Source organism: Nipponia nippon, unplaced genomic scaffold (genome assembly GCF_047370975.1).
Source record: "Nipponia nippon isolate SJK-2023a ecotype South Korea unplaced genomic scaffold, ASM4737097v1 scaffold_5, whole genome shotgun sequence".
Lineage (NCBI taxonomy): Eukaryota > Metazoa > Chordata > Aves > Pelecaniformes > Threskiornithidae > Nipponia > Nipponia nippon.
Window position 1 is genome coordinate 48,463,721 of NW_028262369.1, and position 25,718 is coordinate 48,489,438.

A 25,718-nucleotide genomic window follows, 5' to 3' on the forward strand; every position below is an offset into this window, starting at 1 on the left:
AATACAATGCAGGGAGAGCAAAGGAAAACTCAACTACGTACGTGTTTCTCAGGGACACATCTAATGTATTTCCCCACCATGGATCTACCCTGCTCCAGATACTTCCCATCCGCGTGCAAAAAAGTAGCGAGTGGTGAAAACATTCTCAGAGCTTGATAAAAATTCGAAGTCAAGTGTTTTCAACAAAATCCTCTTTGTTACCACATTCTGATCACTTGGCTACTGGAACTGCAAACCTGTTCAGAGAGATGCCTTAACAATGAAGTATCATTTAAAAATGCATTTGCAGCTGTGCATATTTCACTTCAGTCACAAGATTGTGAATTATACCTCAGCATATCCTTGTAGAAAAGAGGTGGGCTGTCAGGGGGATGGGAAGGGGGAGAGAAAAGAAAGGAATTTCTACCAAACAAAAGAGCTCCAAGAAACTGATACAACTTTGCTGGAAGCTATTCCCAGCCCACTCAACATTTTTGATTGTATACAGACATACCAGAATCCCAACAAGGGGCATTTTTCCCAGCTAAAATATGAACCATCAGCAAATCTGACCACCACCAGAGAGAAATACGACAACCTAGTGGAAGCAAAGAAAAGCAGAGTGAAATCATCTTACGGTTGTCCTAAACCAAGAGGTACCTCTGAGGGCTCACCATGGCGGCAGCCTCACACAAACATGCCCAGTATCCAGCACACTGCTAGTCAGAGCTAAGCAAAGCAGGATTCCTGCGCAGTTGCTTGCTTTACTGCGAGAGTCATTTACACAGCACTTAAAAGTACACGAGATACAAAGCACCTTTTCCCCGCCTCCCTAGAAGCCCTGTGAAGAACTGCACGACTTTACCAATATTCACCAGATAGTTTTACAGTCACCCATTCTGCAGGAAAGCATGCACTGACTCCAAGTCCGCTAGGAAGCCAAGCACTACGCATGGCTTTCACAGCTCAAAACCACAGCAGTGGCCTGCGGCAATGCTGAGAGAAGCCACAGAAGTAAATACTGCAAGAACGCAGGAGGCAGCACGCGGCTGGGACGCTGGTGAGCTCTGGACCAGAGCATGTACTCGAGTACCTGGGTGCAACAGGTTTCTTCATCCAGAGATCCTCTTGAATGCTAGTGCTGTTCAAAGGCGAAAACACCAGGAACCAGGCTACCCAGACCTTCAGAAGAGCAACACTGCAAAGCAAACCTAAGCACCTGAACTCAGACAAGGCAGATGCATCTTCAAAATGCAGCAGCATCAGCATCTGTGCAGGCACCAAGCAGAGCCGAGCACTTTGCACTCAACACGTGCACGGCAAGGGACCAGCACCAGAAAGCTGGCCTTGAACGCAGGTGCAGCACGAACATACACAGAGCCACTCAGCACTACCAGGCTGCACGTAGGTTTAGTTTATGATCCTGGAACAAGGAAACAATTGAATGAACAGCAAAAGCTTATTATAGGCATTTTTTTAAGGACACCCAGCAGGACCTGCCATTTACATGTCAGAAAAACAGGAGCATGCTGACCAAACGCTAAACTGAGAAAATCCACCTCTGATATCCCTTCTCCCTGGAAAAAGCCACACTTGCTTGCTTGAACTAAGCACTGGCCAGGCTTCTGGTCCTCAAGCACATCTCCATGGGCCAAGGGTAAAGAACCACCAGAGTTTTGTCTCAGTGAGCAACTTTACACTTGAGCTGCTGAATGCTACATGTTGGGAGGAAAAAATCCTCTGATCGGCCTTGGTATCCGCAAGCAGCTGTCTCAGATCCTCACTGGGACTTAACACAAGCAGGCAAAGCTTATCCAAGAACCTGGAGACATTCAAAAGTCTATTTGTGAAGCAAGGACAAAGCCTACATTAATGATCTTCAACTCTATTAAGCAAAATGAAGCAGAATCCTGGCAGAAAGAAGATACAGATCCCGCCAGCCTGAAAGAGAAATCGGAGCACCTTAAATTCTGGCACGCTCCCAGGCGCAGCATAGGGAAGAGGTAGAAGAGCAAATAAAAGGGAGTTCAGCCCCTAGCAAGCCACTAGCGACATGAAATATATATGATCCAGTTCTTGCAGTTCTCAGCTTTCCTTGCAAATCCTTCATTTTAAGGCAGTGGGTGCAACTTGATCGGGAAAGCAGCATATCATCTTTCTACCAGTTAGAAGGCATGCAGGTATATTTTCGTGAAAGGGGACGTTTTGGAATGATCCTTTTGACAAAACTGCCCGTCCAAGAGGAAGAGCCCACAGAGGGAAGGCTCTGCAGGACAGCCCCAAGAAACTCAGAGCAGACACTGCAAACTGTAAATCAGCAGGCGGATGGAAGGGTGGAAAGCGCCGTGGGAGGAGAGCAGGATTAGAAGTACTAGAGATTTATAAGTGATGCTCTAACAATAGCTTTCTTTTTAACAGGAAGCTCTTCCTGCTGGAGTTCATCTATTTAGTCTGAATATAAATTTATACACTGGGGAAGGACCGCATACAGGACAGGCAACTCCTCGGTCAACTAAAACCAAATGTTTTAAAACTCCTACAATACCTACCCAGTAACATGGACCATGGCAGAGGGGGAATAGTCGCTCCCCCAAGCAGCTGTCAGGGGTTGTTCAGTGGAGCTGCTCCAGCCTTTACATGGGCTAGAAGATGACCTAGCAAGGTCTTTTTCAGCCACATTTTCTATTTTCATCATTTCTCCCCACCCCAAGAGGTCACGCAGATGAAAACACCAATTTAACTAACGCCAGATGGGAGACAAGTTAAGCCATATGAATCTTTGCTTATTATATAATTACCTCCATTTCTTGTAGAAACATGGAAATGCTTACAGCCACTGGCTGGATATTTTGTACATAAACAAACATTTCTAGGCTGTTTATATTTTAAAGAAATTAAGCCCACATGGTTTTGACAAACTACTCCATTACCACGTGGCACATTTATGAAAAAAACAAGCCTAATTTTGAAGCTATGCCAGGATGCTGCAGACACCAATCTCCCCCCCAGGAGGCCAAAATAATACTTATCAAATGTGCTCATCAACTCACGGTCCTAGATTTACTGCGTAGAAGCTTAAGATTATTTGCACTCAGTGTTAAATACACCAAATTATTTTCTGCAGAACTCAAGGTCATTTAATTTACCTTCAATGAGCCCCAACACATCAGCAAAGAAAACAGCATTGAAATGTTCAAGCTCATTTTGCTACTGAGCCAGAGCAGCATGGCGATGGACAGTTTCAGCACCAAACACACCAAACCATGTGCCAGAACTTCCACAGGTCACTTACGTAAAATCTACGGGGAAACTTCATGCGTACAGGTAAGAGCAGCACTGCGAAACTGTTACAGTTGCAGCTCTGCAACTCATGGTCTTACTATAAGTCATTAGCAATTAAAGATCCAGTGCACGGGTGCCAAGTTCTGAATGGAGGCAGTTGTATTTGTAGGTCTCCCATTAGAAACCAGGAGCACATGTTTGAATTTGCATAAGAATCGGTGTGAAAGATTCAGTTACATCGCCAACAATCTCCAGTAGCTTTGGTTACACTGTCAATTATTCAAGTTAGAAAGTGCCTGCCTGACAATCTCCTCACAAGGAGCCTAGCTCCCAAAACCACCTTCCCACCAGAGACCTCCCCTTGGAGCCCAAAAGAAGGAAAGACCACCTCCACCCCAACCATCTCTTCCCCTTGACCCGCTCTGCAGCTCTGACACCACCAGCCCCAAGCTGGAGAACACACACAAGACTTCGGACCACCCAGGGTTTCTAGCACGCAGCGAAAACACAAGCCTCTAAACAAGGGGCTAGACTTCTCCTCCCACAGTCATTAAAAGTCACTTCCCCAGCCTAAAGCTCTGCTAAATTAGAAATGTGGTGCATACACTGGGAGCATGCAGAACCACTTATTGCTTCCACTTGATGCCTTTCCAACAGCAGCCCTAGATTAAATGGGTTACCTGCTCCATCCTCATCCCCACACTGCCTGCACAACCATTTGGACCATCACGCAGCAAAGCACAGCAGAGAACCGATCCAACCGAAACACCTCACCTCTACCCCTCAAATCCTGCCCTGGTCCGCTTTACCACGTGAACTCTCAAATGCTTGCACTGGCACAAGGCAGAAGGTGCTGGCAAGCAGCAGCCTAAGCGGGTAGGTTACAAAGACACATCGGCCTCAGAGGAGCTGGTAAAAGCTCGCTATAACCTTACCTGAAGAGTGCCAGGACAGTATGCGCAGCTCTATGCACATCTGAGAAAGAGCTCTTTAGAGAGAGCTACTGGAGCTTTGCTGTAACAGGCAGAGGACTGGTAAATGCTTAACATCTTACACCCACAACTACCCACTGCACAGGTGGAACGGTAAAAAGGTAGCGACCCCGATGCCGGCTCCCCACAGCTGGGAAATGGATACTACAATTGCTCTGCTGAGAATGGTAACGTCCCTGTCCCCGTTACAAACCACCGAGTTCACACGGTTGAGGCAGCAGTGAAATCAGGACACATGTGACAAGGTGAAATAAAGACTCTGCACGCGTATCTGATGAGCTGGAAAGTTTGCAGGATTGTCTTGAGATTAGACCCCATGTTATAGGCACCCATTTTCAGAACAGCCCCTCCGGAGGCAGTAAAATCTAGCTCTGGCACAGCCTCCAGCTAAAGTGTGCTCTCCCTGTAGAAACTCAAGACCGAGTGACCTCAAACGATCCTGCTATATTTGTAAAAGCGTGTGCGAGGAGATGTCCTCCAACAGCCCTACGACTTTCATGGGCTTAGGAAAGGTAGAGCACGTCTTGTCAAGGTTCCAGCCTGAAGAGAGTTATGCTGCCAGACCAGCTCCCTAAAAGACATAAGAAAGGAATCAGCCTCTCTCTCCAGTGTAGAAAACAGGGCTGCTCTTTTAAAAAGAAAAGACCTAGACCCACAATCTTATGGCCAAATGCATCCAAAGAGAAGCCGTGCCTCCAGCAGGTCCAACAGAACCTCGTGAGCTATTCGCCGATCGACACTTCAAGCTGGTACAAAGCTCCCCAGACTCTCACTTCTTCAGTTTCAGGATGCACTGCAAAAATGTTAGGTGGGCAGCAAACTCTGCAGTAGAAAGAAGGCTGTGCTTCTCCATAGCTGGCCCTCCGCAGCTGCCGGGATAGCTACGAAACCCGGTGGTGCACCAGTTCAAAAAAGTTGCATACTATAAGGAAAGGAAGGCTGGCTGGGAATGGCATCAGACATCCTAATTGTGAAACTGCACCCCTCAGAAATTAATAGGAGACCACACTGCTGTGTGAAAGGGCAGCCTTGTCCACCTCACTGTGTGTTCCCACTTCTGATCTAAGCCACCTGCTAGTCTTTTTTTTTTTTTTTTCCTGCATTAGGATGAAACAGGTGGGCTGAGCACTGCAAATTGTGTCTCATTCCAGAAGAAGCAGGATGTCTGTGCAGGTTCCTCTCACGGTACACTCTGGTAAGCAGCAAGAAAGGGAATTGTACTGGCATAAAATCCTACAAGAGCTGTTCCATGACAAGTCATTGCCAAGCTACGATCTCACCACCTTAATGAGAGCACCCAACAGAGCGACGTGCTCTGAAGGCGCCGGCACCATCAGCTCCGCATGAACGACGTGCCCCAGCCTTCACAGCTGTTCCCGCTGGCTGGCGGCTGCTGCGTGCTCCCGCAGAGGATAAGCCTAGCTGGCCACAGGAGCACGGCACCAGCTCGCCACAACAGCACGGTCAGGGCACAGGGTAGCGCAGCTGGGGCCCTCGGCAGAGAACTCCCCACTGCAACACACCGCAGCAGGAGCCGGGACACGCTAGGGATCACTCACACAGGACACAGCGGGCGTGATACTTGTGGACCTTTGCCTGGTTCTCAGAAGCTGGGGTGTATCTGCATTAACCACGTTCCCCAGGCAGAGATTGTCCTCTCAGCAGAAAGGGGATACAGACTTCTATAAACTATATATAGATAAGGCTTCCTAAGAATCTCTCGATGGGGGTTATTCTCTGCTCTATATCTAGATCTGGCCTAGTGCCTATTGGGAAACACGTATCAGACAAGTGTCACGTGCAAACTGCAGCTCATTTTGGCCATTAATGAGCCCTGCGCTAGAAACCCTTGAAACACAGACCAGAACCACATTACGGGCTCCGTGGTTTTCCCATGTCTCCATTTCCACCGCTTTCCCTGCAGAGGTGAAGAACCCTTTAGAAATCTCTCTCCTGCACATGACATTTACTTACCCGCAGCAAGGAGCACCTCCAAGCCTTCACACTACAGTGGCTTTGCAGAAAAATAAAAAGAGCAGGGAAGGATTTTTGAACAGTCAAGCTTAACAGAGCAAAGGGATCTGATAGAAGGAGACAGTGTCTTTCTTCAGAACATTTTTTTAACAGCAAAATAAAGTACTTTGCTGAGCAGTGAAAACATGTTTCCCGTCACCCTGCACACAGGCACGCACTTGATCCCTCCCTCCTTTACAGCCTCACACGTTCAAGCCTCCACCTCTCCCCAGCAACATACACTTAAAAAAAAAAAAATCCATCCTGGATCACCAGGTTTGTTCTTTTTTTTTTTTTTCTTTTTAGAACAGAAGAAACTACATCCCCAAGGCCCAGGAGGACCTGCAGGCTCTGCAGCTTTTGGTGAAACACCAGTGTTCCCTCTTCCCTATATTCTCTTCCACTTAACTCCTACAAGCCCCAGAGCACCTGAGTGCCCAAAAAGGTGAACCAGCAGGAGAGGGGAGTTGGTTTATCTTTAGACCAAACTGCAGCTTGAGGGGTGTCCTACACATCTTAGAGCACAGGGAAGAAGGTGGCTACACTACCACTTCCAGCAATCAAAAAGCGATAACATTAATCTATTTCACTTTAACACGGTTCAGACGAGCCGCTGCAGGAAACAGGGTGAATTGATCAAAACCTCCCAGTGTCCCAGTGCTGTTCCCTGCCCAAACCCTGGCACACACCGTCCTTGGGGGCATTTCCCAGCATGCGCAAAAGTCCAAGAGAGAAACAGTTAACTCTCCAAACCAGCACAAAGTCTATGGATGAGGAGCACACTGCGCACAACATCAATGTTGATATTTTATGCTAATCTGCCTGCTTACAGGAGAACAAATGCTATTTTCCTTGACAACTCTTCTGAAATAAGATCTGAGCAACCATGCAGATTTCAAGCTCTCTTGAAATATCAGTAAACCAAACACTCTTGCTTTCAGTGCAAAAACTCCCAAGAACAGCCACGCTGCAGTTCAGGCAGACAGCGCCTTCCATGAAGCACACAGCCTCCAGGAGCTGCACCCAAAACAGAGGTGCTGCAAAGGCGCAGCGGCCACCGTGCACCGCCCCGAGCCAGGCAAGCAACAGCACACTTTCTGGCTTGCAGACCCCAGCCCTAGTTTATATGCATGAGAGCCTCCACCAAGAAAACTTCACAGCATACAAGCTGCTCTGATTTTTGTCTTTGCTGCACATTTTAAAAATTAGATTGGTTTCCCACTGGGGCAGGGGAGATCCAACACTGGCATTTGAGCTCCTGATCAAAAATAGTTACTGCCCTGCAAGAAACTGCACTTGAAGCCAGACCGGCCTGCAGACTTGCAGCTGCTAGATGAGAAGGAACAAGCAGGCCACCTCAGAAGTAAGGCACAGCTCATGACAAGTGACACAGCCACGCAAAGCACTGCAGGCAAGGCTGAAGCGGTTCTAGAGGAGGAAATGGGTTCCAGACTCCAGCATGCAACAAGAGAGCCCACGCATCTACTTTTCCAAACCCAAGGAGCACATCTCCTCCTCCTTTCCCCAGACTCGGGCTCACCAGGCAGATCTGCAGACCCTCTACTACAGTTGCACTGGCCCAAGGACAGGGTCTGCACGTGCAGGAGTCATCAACCACCCTCATTTTTGAGGAATCGCTCCTCCTGGCTGCAGCATGCCCATCAGAGCTCTCTAGGCAATTCGTTGTTTTAAACAAATGAGTGATTAGCAAGGATCCACTCTCTCCTTGTGAAGCTGGCTGCATGCCCTGCAAGCCTCCACGTCGCTGTACAGTACTATAATCCAATTAAACCTCACCATGAGAGGAGCTTCACGCTATCACATTCAATTAGGCAGTTAAGCCTCTTATCATCTGCACATTAGGATCCATTCGGACTAAAACACCCCCAGCACTGTTTAGGAGGTGGCATTCTTCGACCAAGCAAGGACACACAGATGTCATGTCTGGAGCCACGGGAGGCCCATACAGGTTAGGAAATTCATATAGCTGGCTTACAGGGAGGGAAAAACACAGGAAAAATAGAATATAGCGAGCGGTTCCTGCCCACTCACAGTTACACGCCCTCTAAGGCTCCCCGCTCCCCTTGTCCTCTCGCTCCCGGAATTCCCGGGGAAATGGGGCAGTTCTGAAGGAGCACCAGGGGCCCAGAGGAACTTCACTCTCCTTAGTAAGTCAATGGAAAGGCAAAGGCTAATGGAGGACCTGGCAATACAGAGCCGTTTGGCAGCCGGCCACCAATTCCATAGGAAATACCCTCCCTAGAAGGTCACCATAATGGTGGCAAAATTTGGCCCAAAAGAATGAGAAAAAGCTGCCAAGATGTGACGCAAATGAAGCCAGTGAGCAGGCCAGCTTCCTGCGCGAGGCCAAAACACGAAGCGCTCTTGGAAAAAGAAAGATTAAGGGTTACAAGGAACATAATGGCCTCTTGTAACAGCTGAGTTGTTGCTTTTCTTTTCTTGGCAGAAAAGAGGGATGTTTTATTGCTGGCTGATTAATCTATTATGCAAATCATTTCATAGCTAATTTGGTACAGCCACAAGCTTGCCACAGAAATCATCCGCAGGCTCAGAGCTGATGAAAGGCAGAGCACCGACGGCTCCGTTCGACAGAGCTTTTATTTCCTGGACAAGCCGCTGCAGGGTCGCCTCCTGCCACGCCGGGCTGCAGGAGCACGGGCCGGACTGTCCAGGGAACGTGAGGGGAAGGTCCCTCGGGCGCCTTCGCTCGGTGGGAGGCAGGGAAAGAGGCCCTTGGAAAGAGCAGCCCTTTCCTTGCACTTCCAACGCCCTTCTGCACTGGGCATGTGCACAGCGTCCAGATGAAAACCCTGCACAGCCCCATCCAGAGACCTCTCCCTAGCAGCTTTGAGATTTTAAGACTTTTTCAGAGCTGTTCTTGACATGCACAAGCTTCACCTTACGTCAGCTAAAAGACAACCCGAAATAGGTCTAACTGGAAGCTTGACTCCAGCAAACCACTCGGCCTCTAGACAGAAAATTTTTTCCACTGAATACAAGAGTCCAAATTACATTCAGTAGTATCGTACGAAGTGACAAACTTAGTAACTGCTGTGATAGGATTTACATGGGGAGTGCACTTGATCTTGCCCAAAGTAATGTTATTTTGGTCTTGATCTCTCCCATGAAGACTAGGAGAAATAGGATCTCCTGGCTCTAAGAATAAAGGGGTTGGTTTTGGCCTCTGCGCTTTACCCCAAGCATTTCATCTCCGTTGCTCAGCTGTGGATGCTTTTCTTCATGCATCTCAAACATTCAACATTGCCTTAGCGATTTTTTTTTTTTAAAGCCCATCCTGTGCGCTCATTTGTATTCAATTTCCTTTGGTGTAAAATGCCAGGCATTCGGTGCTATTCAAACAAAGTCAAAACAAAGCCTTCAAATAAGCACTTCTGAAACGTACCTAGTCATCTGAGTAATTAGACATTTTCCTAGTTCCAAATGTACCAAAAACGTACAGTCAGCTCCAAACAAATGTGCCAGCAGTTATCCTAACAAACAACCGTTCTCTCCTAAATGTTAGCATACCAATAGATCAGGAGGTTAAGAAACATTTAAAATAACATCACTCCCTACCTGAATTAATCAGCATTTTTAATTATGTAGCATGAACTGGTCATAATTATTACTCTAGCAAGTTGTCCACCTTTCTCTGCCGATAGGGCACATGGTTGCCATTGCTCGAGCCAGGCCAGAACACGCTCTCACTGGCCAAGCGAAGTTCCCATTCCCAGCATAGGCACGCATCCTTCATACCAAGAGGCAAAGCCTCTCCCTTCTGAGCGCATTTGCAGCAAACCCTCACGGAGAACGGCCAGCCGTGGACTTCACGCAGGTCACAACCCCCTCAGCACTCGGCCGGGAGAGGGAATTAACACTATGTAGGGGTGCAAACATGCAGCTTGCTGGAGTGGCTCCGTGCCCCAGCAGCCCTCACTGCATCCCTACTGGTCACGCATCCGTGCTGTTAGCTTTACGTGCTTGCAAACCCCTCTGCAAACCACTGCAACTCATTAACCTACAGGAAACCAACAGAGGGACAGATCAGAAGATGGGCGCTGGCACAGGGAGAGGAGCACATAGCCTGGGGCTTGAGCAGACTGTTAGGATCCACTCAGCTGCTGTGAATCCACATCCTCACCCCAATCAGTTTCCATTGCCCCTGGGGATGTCCGCACCAGGGCTGGTGTGAAAGTCCGCGTGCTGCAAGGCCATCCCACAGCACACTGAGCAGTATCATCCCTGCACCAGCAGCCTCCTGTTCAAGTCCAGGGGATGTGCGTGGATTCCCTTCATGTTTCCTCACCCAGCAAGCAAGCTACAGAGGCAAGCAGGCAGTGCCCGGTAAACAGCCTCAGATCTCCAGCATCGTCTTTTCCCAGGTCTGCTCCACAGCTTCCTTCGTATCTCCAAGGGACACCAGGTCACATCTGCTCCGTGTGCAGTTTGGTCTCAATTCACTCCACAGTTCAAAGCTTATCAGGAACTTTTTCAAGTATGTGACAATTAAGGCAGTAGCCTGAAACAAAACCCATTCTGAATGGGAGCACCAACCCTCACCTTCTCTTGCTCCAGCAGAGCCCCTTCCAACAAAGCTCTCCCCCCAAGACCACTCTTCCTCTAGGCAGCCTCCCAGGCTACTGTCTCCTCACGAGGCTCCTTCAAGAGAAGACGGTACTGCATCCTGCCATTCACACCCACAGCTTCACCAAGAGATCAGAAACAAAGAGAAAAAACCCCCAACATCCCCCCCCAATAATTCTTACTTTTCAGTGTGAGGAAACAGAGGGAGAAGTTTTGATTCTCTCACAGTCATGCAGCAAGACGACCACTCTCAGTTCTTACAGGTGGTAGGGAGAGCTTTACGTAATGTAACCTTCCGCAAAGGAAAATACTTCAATGCAGAGAAGAAAGAAACGACAAAAAAAGGTAGGCATCTCTCCCTTCTGGTATGTAGCAGTTACGCCCAGATAGTGAGACAGTTTGAGTCACAGTTCTGGGATGACTAAAAGAATGTACTTGCATTTCAGAAGCACTATGGTTGGTCAAAGCCCCCAGGAGCTACACATGCTGAAGAAAGAAGTCAGAAACTCATTTCTGTGAATGGCAGAAAAGAAAGGGAGACCAGCACAAGTGCAAAACACCACCTAGCCTTGTGTTTCACTCAAAACACACAATTGCAGAACAGCGCTATGGTTCTTCACCATTATTCTTCCTTAAGTTTAGACACAGCCTTTTCACACAAGGAAACTCTACAGAGGCACCGAGGCAGCCTTCCAGATTTTACAGACACCCCCCACAAGCTGAATGGACTTTCAGTAAATCACCCGCCAAAGAAGAGTGCGTTGAAGAGCAGCGCTTTAGAGATCTTCCTCCCACAGTCTAGTTCTCAGCCATCATCTGGGAAGCACACACGACATCCGCATCTGGCCCTCCACCTCAACGCCCACCCACACAATTTAGGGCAATGCAGGCACAGCCCGCTCCAGGCACTGCTTCCACCCAGCCCCTCCTGCTCCAGCTTACTATAGGAGAAATAGTTTAGAAATGGGGTAAGATTTATTGTACCAAGAAGAAAAGGGAAGGAAGCAATGCTCCCTCCCCAAACACATGCCCCTCTTCCATGAATCCTCTGACTTTCTGCCAAGTTCAAGCCTATTCTCAACTAGGAAGGCCTGTCCTGTCAACAGAAACCCGGAGGGGAACTTGTAACTGGTGGAAATCTCAGAAAAGACCAAAGCAGTTCCACAGTACTTGACCATGCACCAAGGCCCACTCTCCTCCACATCCTCCTTTCATGTCCCCACAGATGTCTGCTTGAACAAGCAGCTCATTTTGAATATTGTTTCCCCTGCACAACAGTTTCCATCCCCGTCTCTCTCGCTTTAACACAAAGAATCTTAAATGCCGTTGTACCACAGGAAAAATCATTACAATATGAAGTTAAAATACAGAGGCAATAGTACAACTTAACGGTTTTCAAACTCCTGCCTTCTCTGACAAGAGAGGTTTGCTGCAAAGCCTGTAACGAAATGCAAAGCATGGACCCGATGTAGCACCACAAGACACGGTGTTAAATGATTAGAAACAGCAGAGTTGAGTGTCCAGGCTCTGCAGCCCCGCTGCTGCTACAGAATTCACTGTTTGCCCAGCACAAGCAGCATAGCACACACCTTGCCGTGCAATCAGGCTAACATCGCTGCAGGAGCTGCAACCTTGGCTGCTCCTGACTTCATTTCAGATTAACAAAAAACACTTGGCACCCACAGCTACAACTGCAGACCTGCCATATGTTGCACCCCGTACGCAGCCCTCGCATCCTTGCCCAGCCCATGTGGGGCAGCCCACGTCCGGTGGGGCCATGGAAAGACCTGCTCATTCGGTCAGCAGCGACGGATGCGGGAGCTGGATGTCCGCTTAATCCCCCGGGCTCTAGAACAAAAGGGCACCCAGGAACGGCAAGCAAAGGTGATGGCAACAACAGGGCTGAAACCAAAGGGACCCACCACTACACACAAACTCCCTCATACAAAAGCTATGTTCCTAGAAGGTCCCAATTGCCCCAGCCCTGCTATCGTTGCCTCAGGCCCCAGGGCATGCAATCTGAGCACTTCCACCAGCCCCTGCTTCACAGCTTGCTTCAGTGACTCCAAAATTTCTCCCTCAAGCCCCAGTTCTGCCCCACCTGCCCAGACACCCACATGTCCTTTGCATTGCCCAGATTCTTCCAGGCATCTCAACCTGCTGCCTGCAATCTGCTGCCCACCTGCCCAATGCAATTCAAGCACCCTGGACCCACCCTAAATGCCAAGTCCTGTGCAGATGCACCCCCACGCCCCACCACATCGAGGCAGGGCCAGTGTCCTTACACTGCATTTTCTGGTCATCTACAAATTTGCAAAGAAGCAAGCTATGTTGTGAGCTCGTTTTCAGATCTGCAAGTATCAGCATAAATGATAATGCAGAACTAAAAGTCCTTGACAGCGACAGACATTTGTTTTTTTATTTCAGTTTAACAGGCACTGTTACGAGGTTGGATGAGATGGAAACCCAACTGCCTTCCTGCAGTCGAGGATGCAATGGAGAGAACAGTTTTCAAAACGGTGTTATACGAGGGCCTCCGTGTCCTCTGTACACCATCGGGGTCAATGCAAACCGCACTGGAACCCAGTGTAAAAATCAAAATTGCACCAACTGCTCCTCCAGCTCCTCCCATACAGGCAACTCCTTCCACAGCAGAGGGCCTCACTGAAGAGGGCCATGTTCCCCTTGGTGCTATTCCCCTTCCAAGACCTCTCGCTGCAGAGAAGAAAGGCTAAACAAGACACAAGTGGAGAAACTTGCTGCCCAACAGCTACTCCAAGGCACTGTCAGCGCAGATAAGCTGTTATAAACCAAGATCATCTGCAATTGCAGGGCTCGCGTTTTCATCTACCTGGTGCTATCTTCCTGCCCACGATGTCAAAGCAGTACAACTGTGGGTAATGGTTAAGCTAAGATAGCTACTAGTCCCACGAGCAAGCTGCTAGCCCTGCAAGACAGGGGCACTGCCACCAAGCCCAACCTGCTATCTGGATGGTGCAGAAGACAGAGGGATTTGGGGGGTTTGTAAAGCTTGCAAAGCTTTACATTCCTGCGAGGTCAGCCCGATGACTCTGTTCCCTTTTTGCTCACTTGCTGCGTCCCCATTAAAAAAACAAAAAGGGAAAGAGGAGCGCTTCAAAGATTCATCTTCAGCACGTTTAAATCCTCAAAGGCGTTCTGTTAAAGCTAGACTTGAAAAGCACAAGTTTTATAAAAACTAAAAGGGATCCCTCCCATGCAGGCTAAAAAAAGGTGCAAGCAGGGACGCATCTGTGTGTTTATACACACAGACCAGAGGCGGGGAAAGATTCGGGACTGGGAGCGGGTGAAAAACCAGCAGAAGAGAAGCCGATGCCCACCCCGAGGCAACGGACGGACAGCATTTACCAGGCAAAGGCCCTGTTAAGAGGACACCCCACAGGGGACGGCGGGGCACAGCCCGGTATGAGAAGGAGCTGGACACCCCAAAACCTGCCACCGACACACACTCCAAGCCAGGATTTTCGGGGGGGGGCACTCAAATTCATGGGGGGTGGGCATAAGGTGACCCCTCACAGGCCTGATGCAGAGGGCAGCACCCCTTCTCTTTTCAGGGTCCTTGCACCCCCCCAACCCAGCCCAAAAGGCACTGAAGGCGTCAGGGGAACCCTGCCCATCGCTGTGGTAACGGTGAGGGCGAGAACACCCCAAAATGGAGGAGAGGGACCCTAAAAATGAGAGAAGGCTCGCAAAGCTGAGGGGAAAGGGGGGTTGAGGAAGCAGCCCCCGGGGCTTCGCGGCTGGGCGCGGGCCTCCGACCCGCGCCCAGCCGCGAAGCCCCGCCGGCTGCCCGCTTGAGGAGAAGGAGCCGCCGCCCACCGTTACCTGGGGACGCAGCTAGGGCTGGAACCGTCGATCTCCCAGGTGGCGAAGAGGTTCATAGGCACGGGCCGCCCCAGGGCACCGGTGCCGCCCGGGAAGCTGAGGCGGCTCCGTTCCGCCGCCGCCGCCATGGCTGCCGGCCTGGCGCGCGCCCACCGGGCCGCCGCCGCCGCCGCCTGCGTCGCCGCCCCGCCCCGGCGGGGGGGGCGTCACGTGTGAGGGGGCGGGGCTAGAGGGGGCGGGGTCGCGGGATAGGGCGGGTGTCGGGGCGTGGCTAAAGTCCATGGGCGTGGCTTTGTGTGTGGGCGGTGCTCCAACGCAGGGGGCGTGCCGATGCTGAGGGGGCGTGGCCAGGAAGGGGGTGTGGCTGCGCCCGGTTGTGCCGCGCTTTCCCCCGCCCCCGCGGCGGCCCCTTACCAGCGGGGTCGTGTTGCCGCCCGGGTGGTTTCTCCGGCGCGCTAGCCGGAAGTGCCCGTGCTGCTGGCGGCGGTGGGACCGGATGTTGGCGCGGCAGTTTCCGGCCAGCTCCGTGGCAGGGGCAGGCGGCGGCGGGCGGGCCGCAGCGGGGCGCGGAGATGGTGCTGCTCACGATGATCGCCCGCGTGGCGGACGGGCTGCCGCTGGCCGCCTCCATGCAGGAGGATGAGCAGGTGGGGCCGCGCATGGGCGGGGGGCGCGGGCGGGGGGCCCGCCCCGGTGTGTCGGTCAGGCGCGGGCGGGGGGCGGCGGCGGCCCGGCCGGACCCTCGCAGCCCCTTCGCACAAGCCGGGAGGCTCTTGCACGAGCCTTTCCCGCCCGGTGGTCGCGGGTGGGAGGCGGAGAGCCGCCTTCGTGCTGCTGGGGGCAGCTCCTCCTGCTCGGGCTGAGCCCGAGCCCCCTCCGGAGTCCCCCTGCCTGCGGGCGGGTGGTGTTTCTCCGGTAGCAGCCGCCCCCAACAGCCTGTCCTCCCTTCCCAGTCGGGCCGCGATCTTCAGCAGTACCAGAGTCAAGCCAAGCAGCTCTTCCGCAAGCTGAACGAGCAGTCCCCCACGAGATGTACTCTCGAAGCAGGAGCCATGGCTTTCCAGTAAGTATCTGTAGGCGTGAGAGGGGAACAGGCTTCTGCCTCCGTGGAAATAATTGAAGGCACTTTGGGGTCAGGGTGAGGATCTGTTAGAAACTGGGCTGCCTGACAGAGGGCGAGTTATTCCATTGTCTGCCTTGCTGGCTGAAGTGCAATAGCTGCCCTATGGGGAGAGTGTGAGAGTGGTTACTTCTTGGCACTGCTGGCTGGCACTTGTTTTTCAGCCAGGTTCATAGTTCTGCCTTTGCTGAAGACAATGTAGGTTCTGTGCCCTTTAAGCTTTTTCTGTTTGTTTGCACTCTCTAAGATACTTCCAGTGCATCTTCTGTATCTCCTGTGTCTTGTCTGTTTTACAAAGAGATGTCCTTGGTAAAAACAGGCTGGCAGTACCACTGTGAGCTCCTCTTGCACAAGATTTTCTTCTCTGCGTATCCCGTGAGAGTGTACCTTTTCATGCATTAGCTTCATGTGCAGAAGCACATGGAGCACCTCTGATTTTTTTTTTTATTATTATTTCTTTAATATCTAACAAACTTTTTTTCTCTCATCATGCAGATTCACTCATTCACTCTTTTTGTTGCCGAATGTGTTGGGTGTGTTTAATTGTTTCCTAAACAGTTTGGAAACTCTCAACTTAAAAGTGCTTTTAGCTGTGTCCAGTAGCACGCTAACAAGGGAAGTTGAATATAAAATAATGAAAACTTACAGAAAGTGCAGGCCAGACATTCTCACTCCCTAATCAATAGCAAGGGAACTGGAAAGACAAGTAAACAGAGGAAGAATTGTCAGTGAAAGGCAGGAGAGCAAGCTTATGTTTGAGAAAAGAAATGCTTCTTTACATGGCGTGTAATTACCTGGCGGAATAATGCTTGAGAACTTAATAAAGCCCAAGATCTTGTCAAGAATCAGAATTCTGCTATTAGCAGAAATAATTATGTTAGAAGTCCCTGAGATCAGGTGCCACGTGAGGTCACCAAGGCAGAGTTCTGCAGTTTTGCCAGGGATGCACCAAGGTTTCCCATGCTTCAGCAGTGGGATCCCTCTCGATTCCCAAGCCCTGGTGACTGGGTGCGCGTTTACAGCTGGGTGGGTGGGAGGATGGTCTCTGAATGCAGGGCAAGGTTGGCTTTAGGGCTCTGCTTCTATAACAAAGGTCCTTCAGCAAATCTCCTGCCCTGTGCCTTTATTCAGCGATTCAACGACATGAAAAGACAGGAACAGGAGTCTTTTGGAAGGACAATCTTTGGCAAAAGCCATGATGTTTTGAGGGTAACTTTTCTTGTGGTTGGCTTACATACGATAACTGCGACAAGATTTTTTTCTCTTGGCTTCTGGTTGCCTTTGATAGGGAGTTATAGTGGCCTGAGGATGGCCCTGATTAAAATAGTCTGCCTATCCCTGTCTCCTGTCAGGTTTGGGTGTTGTTGCCAGAGTTAACTGCAAAGTGCTGCTCTGCGTAGTCTTCTTTCTAGGAGTTAAAACTTTCTAGAATTTAAAAACTGTCTCATTTTACATGTTTCCATGGCACTGTGTGGGTGTAGCTCTGACTGGCAGTGAAGCCTTGGGAAAGAGTCTGTGTAAATCCTAGTAAATCCCTTCTTGTGTTGGTTCCATGATGCAAGCAGAGCAATGTCTGGGAAGGCTGCACCACTTGCAGTGCCCGGGAAATCGAAGCCTCTTAACAGTGGCTGTAATGTCACTAGTTCTGACAAGGCGGGAGGACGTGTGCAAGCTCATGTTTTGACAGCTGTCTCTAAGAAATGGCCAGGTGACCTGGCTGGCAGGCAGGCAGGGAGAGGAGCGTTTCTCCTCCTGTATCGAGTGAGACCCTAGACAGGTTCCATAGGCAATTGACAGCTGCTGCTGCAAAGCACTCCGCTGCTGCCCCCTTTAAGGTGGGACATTAAGGCAGGACCCATATGAAAAGAATACTTTCAGATCAGAAAGCTTCCTGTGGTAACAGTACAGGAAGGGGAGGAAACAGAGGAGTTCGAGATTTAGTCTAAAATAATGCTGACAGCTGACTGTGCTGTTCGTTAACGCAGCACACCATTTTTTTTGCCAAATCAGAGCTCTGACTGCTGAGGGCAGCACAAACCAGGGCAGAGCGTTTTATGGTGCAAGAGTTAGAAGTGTGGCTAAGGATATTGCCGAACTTGCTGAGGTGGCGTTGAGCGTTTTTCAGCTTGATCAATTCAGAGAAGAGTCTAGTCTTGCTGAAAAGTGAAGCTTAAACTACAACTGCTGAAGTGATTTCTGTCAAATGTAATGTTTAGACGTCGGCTCCAAAAGCCATATCACCCTTTCAGCTACAGCACTTGGTGTACACAGCTGTACAGGTACAGAAGCATGGATGGAGTCTGCTGTGCCGTCAGTGAGTAGTTGACCTTTGGCTGATGAATGGCGTTCAGCCATTGCTCTTAACATGGCGTTTAGCCTTGGCTCTTAACTTGTCATGTTGAAAACAACCCTTGGCCTTTGCCACTGTTACCAGGATAAAGCTTTTCTCTCTCAAAATGATCCAAGATAATGATAAGAAACCTACTGGCTATACTCAGTGCGCAGAAATCTGGAGTACAGAAGTTAGCAATGGCAAACCGCAACGTCTGCCCTTTGTGTGCGTACGCTGCCGAGCAGTCGGCATGATCGGATGCTGTGCTAAAGCTCAGAGGCATGCACAAAATGTAAAAATGAGAAGCCCAGCCGTGCAGGAACTCTGCTCTGATGTTGAACTGAGGTTGACAAAATTGTCTGAATCCGGGACAGAATGAGGTGTGCTTGGTCTCTGTGGTGCTGACAGATCAACTTTAAATCCAACACATCTAATATCAGGGGAAAAGCAAGTGGGAAGTGCAGCTGAAGAGCTCCAGGCAGGACCAGCTGGCCTGAGCAGAGATAACAGAGATACCTGTGGGGAATGTTCCTCAGACTGCTCTCATCTTGAGCCTGCTGGTCTGACTCTCAAGTAATACTGTCAGAATTCCTACCTGACATCAGTTTTGCTTATTTCAAAAGACTTTTTCAAATATTGCTGTTCATGACAGTGGATAAATCAAGCTCTGGGTGATGATTTATAGGAACTCCAAGCTGTCAAACAGGTCTCCAAGGGTAAGGGAAGAACAGAGGCATGATGTACTGTAGGATTAGTCTTATGCACTGATCCAGTCCAAGGTGGGGGACATAAGAAGGAATAAATGCATGGGCTCGTGGGGACACGCTTGTGGAATGGATTATAGTAACTGGAGTTTCTTGCTTCTGGTTGGGGTGGATCGGTTGTTATTTGAAGGCTGGTGGGATTTGCACACAGGCCATACAGAGGCAGGAGAAAGGGATACTCCTGAGCCCAGAAACAAGTTAAGCATGGTTAATTCGAAGGACTTGGACCTGTTGGGGTATCTGGAAAAACGGTGTGAAGGGGAAGTTGTTTTGTAAGCCTGATGCAGTTATTAACAAAATTTTAAGCTACTTATTTAACTACAATGCCCTCGTGACTGGGTCAATTCTTTAATACACTGTTAATCTTTATGCTAACTCGACTGCTACATAATGGCATTATGCAGAAAGTCAAAGGAAGGTAACATAAAAGTAGCATTTAAATTCCACCCTGAATAATATAGATAAACATTCAAAAGTGTGCGCAGGGCTATCTACAGTGTCTGCTCCCTTGATTTTAGTGGAAATACTGTTGCCTTTATTTTTCTGTTGGGTAAATGAGGAGGAAAATATAGTTGGGAATGTGCAGTGGCAGACGGTTGCAGCGAAGCCTGAATAACCTAAATAATCTCAAGATTGGTTCTATCTTATCCCTTATTTCAGTAGGCTTTTTAGCCAAATTATAACGAAAGGCCCCTGTTCTCAGTGCTGACAGAGGCACTGGAGCTCATGCTGAAACAGGGTCAGCACTAAACCGCTGCAAACAAATACAAATGAGATGCAATGGGGACGGGGTGGTGGGAGGAGGAGAAGAGGACCTCTCTGCGCCTTCAGCTGTGGAACAAACCAAACAGCACTGTGCAGCAAGAGCAGCTCCTGTTCCAACGTATGTTTTGAAGCTCCTAACATTGCAGCCAAAGAGCTGGTAGCGCAGTCATACTTGCCCACGGCAAACCTGTAGGGGAAGTCACCAGAACCCACCTAGCACCAATATTTTTCCTCAGCTGCCTTTGACGTCATGCATGTGGATGGCAGCACCCCACCAACAGGCTGGTGTTGGGGGGTGGGAGGGATACCCAGCCCTCCAAAAGGGAAAGCGGGAGCTCACGGTCACTGGGTGGCTTTTTAGCATGCTGAGATCAAATTCTTGTGCGTTTCCTAATCTCAGGGCAGAGCTTCCTGTTTGTGGGCCTCGGGTGCTTGGCTGTGCTGCGTTGTCTTAGAGCTGTGTTGGCCACCTTCCCCTCTACTCTGCTGGCAAACTTTCTTGTGCTCCCCTCCTCTGACTACAGGAGGGAGGGAGTCCTCCCTTTTTTCACTCCAAAATTATAACTCTTGTTGCTGGTATTTTGTTAAGCTAATGACACTCACAGGCCAACTTTTGTTCCAGCGAAGTCAAAGTTCAGTGCCGTTGGCACGGGTATAGGGTCTGAGGCTACAAGAAAATTTATTTTAGGTAAAGAAAAAATAAGCCATTACTTTGTAGAAAGGTTTACACCTAATCCAGACATGGCAAACTGGAAGTCCCTGTACCCAGTCCTCATTGCCTCATAGGAATAAAGGTATGCAGGGTGGTGTTTGATAGGATAGGTTCAAAATTGATTGATTAACGCTCTGTCTGCTGTTCTTCTAGCTACATCATTGAGAAAGGAGTGTGTTACCTGGTCCTGTGTGAAGCTGCATTCCCCAAGAAACTGGCCTTTGCATATCTGGAAGACTTGCATTCAGAGTTTGATGAGCAGCATGGCAAGAAGGTGCCAACGGTCTCCAGGCCCTATTCCTTCATTGAATTTGGTGAGGTCCCTCTCCCTATGGCTAGTTGGGAACTTCTTGCTGGGGGCGGGGCAGCAGCCACAGGATTCTCTCCAGCTTGGCCTATGGAATTGGCAGTTCAGCCTCGTCTTGGCATGAGAGAAATGGGTGTTTTGAGAAAGAGAATGGAGAAGTGGTAGGGAAATGGTAAATGTCCTTTGATTCAGATTTCCTGCTTTAAGTCTCTTGCCCTTGCTCCAGTGAATATTTGCATGCAGCCTGCTGGCTGTCTCAGCAATGTTCCCACTCCTTCAGTAACCGGGCTGCTCTGTGTTAGGTGAGATTCCCTCTGATAGCCCCGTCTTGTTCCAGATACTTACATCCAGAAAACCAAGAAGCTCTACATTGATAGCCGGGCGAGGAGGAACCTGGGCTCCATCAACACAGAGCTGCAAGATGTGCAGAGGATTATGGTGGCCAACATTGAGGAAGTCTTACAGCGAGGAGAGGCGCTTTCAGGTAGAGGGAATGGCCGATATTTGGCGTATGGTTCCTTGTCCCCTCAGTCAGCTGGGTGGGTAGAGCATACTGGAGGGAAAGGCTCACTAATTCCTGAGCCTCCTGAGGAAAGCAATGGACTCAGTGGGTGTTTCAGTTGGATCGGTGGCATCCTGAAGCACCTGGCAGGTACTGGTGCTTCTTTTGGGTGAGACCAGTGTCTCACCAGGTTGGGTGGCTCTCATCCCAGCAGGACAAGCACCAGAGCCCCGCAGATAGGCACAGGGCATGCTGCCATGTGAAACTGCTGCGCTTCCAGCTGCTCCAGAGAAGCTTGTACAGTTAATGTAACATTTGGGGAACATCTGGTTGGGTTAATCTTGATTAACTTCTCCCCTTTCCCTTTAACAGCTCTTGATTCCAAGGCCAACAACTTGTCCAGTTTGTCCAAGAAGTACCGTCAGGACGCGAAGTATCTGAACATGCGTTCCACTTACGCCAAACTTGCGGCCGTAGCTGTGTTTTTTATCATGTTGATCGTCTATGTGAGATTCTGGTGGCTGTGAGCCGGTTGCAGTCACGGAAGAGGGAAAGCCGGTAGCCTGGCAGGTGTATATGTGCAGGACGCTGTTCACGGGGGATGTGCATTAGAATCCACACAGGACCATCACCTTTATGGGAGTGTCCTGAAATTGTTAGGCGACACCTGACTATTACATCTCTTAGTGAAGCCTAACAATAGGTGTAAAGGCTTGTTGACTACAGGCTTTTCCTCTGAGGCAGTTTGCACTAGGGCAGTGCAGAGTTTGGCCTCCCACGGTTCTGCCCCCCCTCTCGGGGCACACTCTGGGAACAGTCAATCAGTGTGGTTTAGCATAATCACGTTGTACGTCCTCCTGTTGAGTAGCTCTAGTGGGAACTGGACTCTAATGAACATTCCTTGTGTTGGCAATGTTTGCTTTTTTAGAATCTGGGTCTGCAGTTATTTTTCTTTCTTTTTTTTTTTAAAGACAAGACTCCCCTGTTTGAAGGCAAATACTGCACTGTACATATAGTAGCTTCCACCTCTGTCAGAATAGCTATTGTCGAGTTTTCTGTGTCTGACATCCTGGCTTGTTACACTTTAAATTGCTTTAGGAAGAAATGGATGTTAAATTATGCCTTAAAATACATTCTGTCTAGTACTAGGAGGGGCAACGAAAGGCTTCTATATTACTGATTCCTACAAAATTAAACTATAGGTTTGTAAGTGTCCACTTTCTGTCTCCTGATGGCTGTGTAAGACAGTATGTTTCCATGTGAACAGGGTGTGTAATTCAAGTGCTGTTGGATCGGGCACAGTGCAAACTATGTCAGCACTCTATTTTTCCCTTCTATCTGCAGATTCACTACATTATTTTCTTCCTTTTTATAATTGTGCTTTCCTTCCAAAATGTGTCAAAACTGCCAGCATTTCATCTCTGGGATGCTTGTTTTCTTTCTCCCTCTTTCCCTCACCCAAAACAACCAAAAAACCAAAATTCTGAATGTTGTCGTGAAGAAAAGGCAGTGTTTCCTTAAAGAACACTTTAACTTTACATGAAGGATTCAAAAGGATAACTTTAAAACAGTGGAATCCTTTGGAAACACCATCTTTTTTTCCTGTGGTCACCCTCTCCCTACCTCACTTGGGAAGTTGAAACTGTAGGTAAAAAAAACCTCATTATGGGGCAGTAGTATAGAGCTTCTTTCTCATGGGCCAATCTATATATTTCCGGTGTAATGTGATTTTTTTTTTTTTTAAATTTTTTTGGTCCACCTGTGCTAAGAATAACATTTTACCAGTCAGCTTTTGTTTTTATTTAAAAAAAAAAAAAGAGAGAGAAAAAAAAAAAACCCACAGCTCAGGCACTCTTCTGCACTCAAGTATCTGCCACTTGGTAGGAAGCAGGCAGTGTCACAGAAGGAAGTTTCAGGACTCCCCAGCACCTTTTGCAAGCACATAACCTTGTGTAGTTCTGGAAGTATAAACTGTGACCTGGAAGTGTTTCCTGCCGCTGGGTAGGAAACAGGGAGCTGTTGTCCTGTCTGGGAAGGCTCCCCAGCTTGGCACTGTGTGGGACTGGCAGGGAAGCAGTTAGCACTCGTCCACCAGTAAACCTAGCAAATCTGATCTGCCACGTGGTCTAAAAATCATCCGGTTGCTGCGTGATGCCTCCAAGTGTTACTTTGTAGATTGCTTTGTTGTTATTATCACTATTTTTAATCCTTTTTAAGTGGTGTCCCTAACAGGTGAATGTCCCAGTGATGTAGGTCTGTGTAACGTAGGTGCCGAAAGGTGAGCAGACGCCGACCGAGCGTGGATTGTCGTGGTTGAGGGGAGTGACACTTCTGCAGCAGAGGGCAGCTCCGTGAGCAGTTGCCTCCTGCAGCCCCAGTGTCAGCAGTGAAATAAACGCTTCTGAAAAGTCCCCTCTGCAGCATGGAGTTTCCTGTGTCTTGTTTCTGTGATCTCGGAGGATGCTTTCTTTCCTCTCAGGGACACAAGAGGGTAAAGGCCCCGTAGCTGAAGCCACCTGGGATAAGGGCTCCTTTTTGGAGGCAGAACTGGTTGAAAAACATGATCTTTGCCATTTTCTGGCGGAGAGCTTATACTTCGGTTATAGCAGGGGTCTCTTTCCCTGCTGGCGTTTGTCTCCTGCCTGTTGGATGTGGGCAGGCAGCCCCTCCACATGGGCAGAGCCTTGTGGGTGCGTGGGCAGACTTTCACGGGGACGGTTTTGGGGGAAGGCTGTTCATGCGGGGCACAAGTGAAGCCCAGCAAGCTAGGAGTGGGGTGCGTCTTAGCAGTAATGAGGCACGGAGCTGCAAAGGCTGCTTGCCTAAAGAGGAAGGCAAGGAAGATGGCTCTCCTGCAGGCCAGCGCGGGGCTCCAGGGAGCACTTTATAAGCAACTCCATCGCTGCATTGAAAATACGGAGCTCCTTTTCCTCTGTCTGGGGGTGGTTTGGCTGGGGGCCATCTGCACCTCCTGAGCAGCCAGGCGTGAGGTTAGTTGCTCCCATCCTGCTGCTGGCTGCTCGGGGCAGAGGGGAGGAGAAGCCATTGCTGGTTTCTGCATGCGTTAGCTGGCTTGAGGCTGGGCTGGGCGAGCACCCCTGGGCTCAGGGATGTGGCTCCCTGCCCTGGCGCGCAGCAGCGAGCGGCGGGTGCAGCCCCGCTGGGTGCAGGTGACCGTAATGGTTGGGTGCTGTTCACTTGCGGGTCGCGGTGCTGTGCGCTTGGCGCTGGGAGAGGCTGGAGTCGCAGTGCTGAGTGCTTGGTGCTGGCAGAGGCCCAGAGCTGGCCCCGGAGCCGCTGCCTGCAGATGGCAGTGCCTGCGCGGAGCTGGTGCAGGGTGCAGAGCCGTGCCCAGAGCTGGGGAGACAAAGGGCGCTCCTCCTGACGGCACCCCTGCCTCCTTGCAATTTTCCGGCCTTCCCAAAAATCCGCAGCCTCGCTGGGCCTGGGCTGCATCCCCATGAACCCGGGGATCTGCCTGCAAGGGCTCCTGGACCGTGCCGCACAGGCTGTGCAACTGAGCTGGACGGTGATGCTTCCCAGCAGGGCGTTTACCTGAGTCACCTCCTACCCAACACCCATCTCGTTTCTGTTTCCAAGCCGCCCCTCTGCCTCCAGAGGCTCTGGAGCAGCCTTTGCCTGCTGGGTTCCCCCACCAGCCGTCCCCCCGGTTCCTGTGCCAGGTCCCCTCAACCCGGCAGAGGCTGAGAGTTCCTGTCCCACGCCAGGCACATGCGGAGCAGAGGGGGAAGCGGGACCTGGGAGCAGCACCCGAACCCCCTGTCCTGGAGGGTGCAGGGGCAGAGCCGGGCTCTCCCTGGCCCCACAGCATGCCCATTGCCACTGGGAAACCCTTGGCACGGGGTACGGGCAGAGAGCAGCAGGGTGCAAAGGAAAAGGGGATGGTGCAGGGCGCCCTGGGAGCTGCTCTGTTCATTGCTTGAGCACAGAGGTGACAAGAGTGACCTTTCAGAAAAGCTGACAGTTTTGGCTGCGCTGGCTGCTGCCACTGCTCAGCTCAGGTCAGGGCACCCCTGGGTGTCCCTGTGTCCCTGTGGCCAGGGGTGCTGTTGGGGACGGTGCCTGCTGGAGGGACTGTGTGTGGTCGTGCCCACCCTGGCCCATCACAGGGCTGCGCTGGGTGGCTTACACTGCCGGGCATGCCAGTGCTGGGTGGCAGGTTTTTTTTTTCCCAAGCATCTGAAAAGCAAAGCAGCGAGAACAGACAGGCAGAGCTGGTTCCTGGACGCTGCCAAACCTGCCATGGGTGGGGCACGGCACTGCGGAGAGGAAGAGTGCGGCGGGATGGCGAAGCCTGGCAGGGTGCTCCAGCCGCAGTGTCAAATATAACCCAGGTCCCACCTGGCAGGGGCCGTGGCGATGCTCTGCATTGTCACCACTCCTGGGGAGCAGCCGCTCAGGCGCTGCAGGGTTTTGGTTTCTGTGTTTATTTGGGCACCAGCTGCTTCCCCTGCTTTGAA

The 25,718-nt window shown here is 50.2% G+C and overlaps 2 protein-coding genes across 10 annotated transcripts in view; one reads left to right on the forward strand and one right to left on the reverse strand.

The window, feature by feature from the left end:
* Window positions 1-14,925, reverse strand: part of PACS2 (phosphofurin acidic cluster sorting protein 2) — an 82,981-nt gene extending 68,056 nt beyond the window's left edge. For 8 of the 9 annotated variants that reach the window (XM_087731718.1, XM_087731713.1, XM_087731712.1 and 5 more), the window contains exon 1: window positions 14,736-14,925. In XM_087731718.1, the coding sequence (XP_087587844.1) occupies window positions 14,736-14,863 (128 nt within the window). In that variant the 5' untranslated portion in view covers window positions 14,864-14,925. Of the gene's footprint in view, window positions 1-14,729 lie in introns of all 9 variants that reach the window. The other variant, XM_087731714.1, reaches the window with a different exon arrangement.
* Window positions 14,926-15,204: 279 nt separating this feature from the next.
* Window positions 15,205-23,657, forward strand: SEC22B (SEC22 homolog B, vesicle trafficking protein). Its single transcript, XM_087734248.1, has 5 exons — window positions 15,205-15,382; window positions 15,689-15,798; window positions 20,582-20,742; window positions 21,073-21,219; window positions 21,610-23,657. The coding sequence occupies exons 1-5, from the start codon at window positions 15,308-15,310 to the stop codon at window positions 21,762-21,764; spliced, it is 648 nt and encodes a 215-aa protein (XP_087590374.1). The 5' UTR covers window positions 15,205-15,307; the 3' UTR covers window positions 21,765-23,657.
* The last annotated feature ends 2,061 nt before the right edge of the window (window positions 23,658-25,718 follow it).

Bases quoted from the DNA above. Each gene is read 5' to 3' on its own strand.
- SEC22B (XM_087734248.1), top strand. From the start codon at position 15,308: ATGGTGCTGCTCACGATGATCGCCCGCGTGGCGGACGGGCTGCCGCTG. The intron at 15,383-15,688 runs GTGGGGCCGCGC...CTCCCTTCCCAG, and splicing joins CCATGCAGGAGGATGAGCAG to TCGGGCCGCGATCTTCAGCA. The intron at 21,220-21,609 runs GTAGAGGGAATG...TCCCTTTAACAG, and splicing joins GCGAGGAGAGGCGCTTTCAG to CTCTTGATTCCAAGGCCAAC.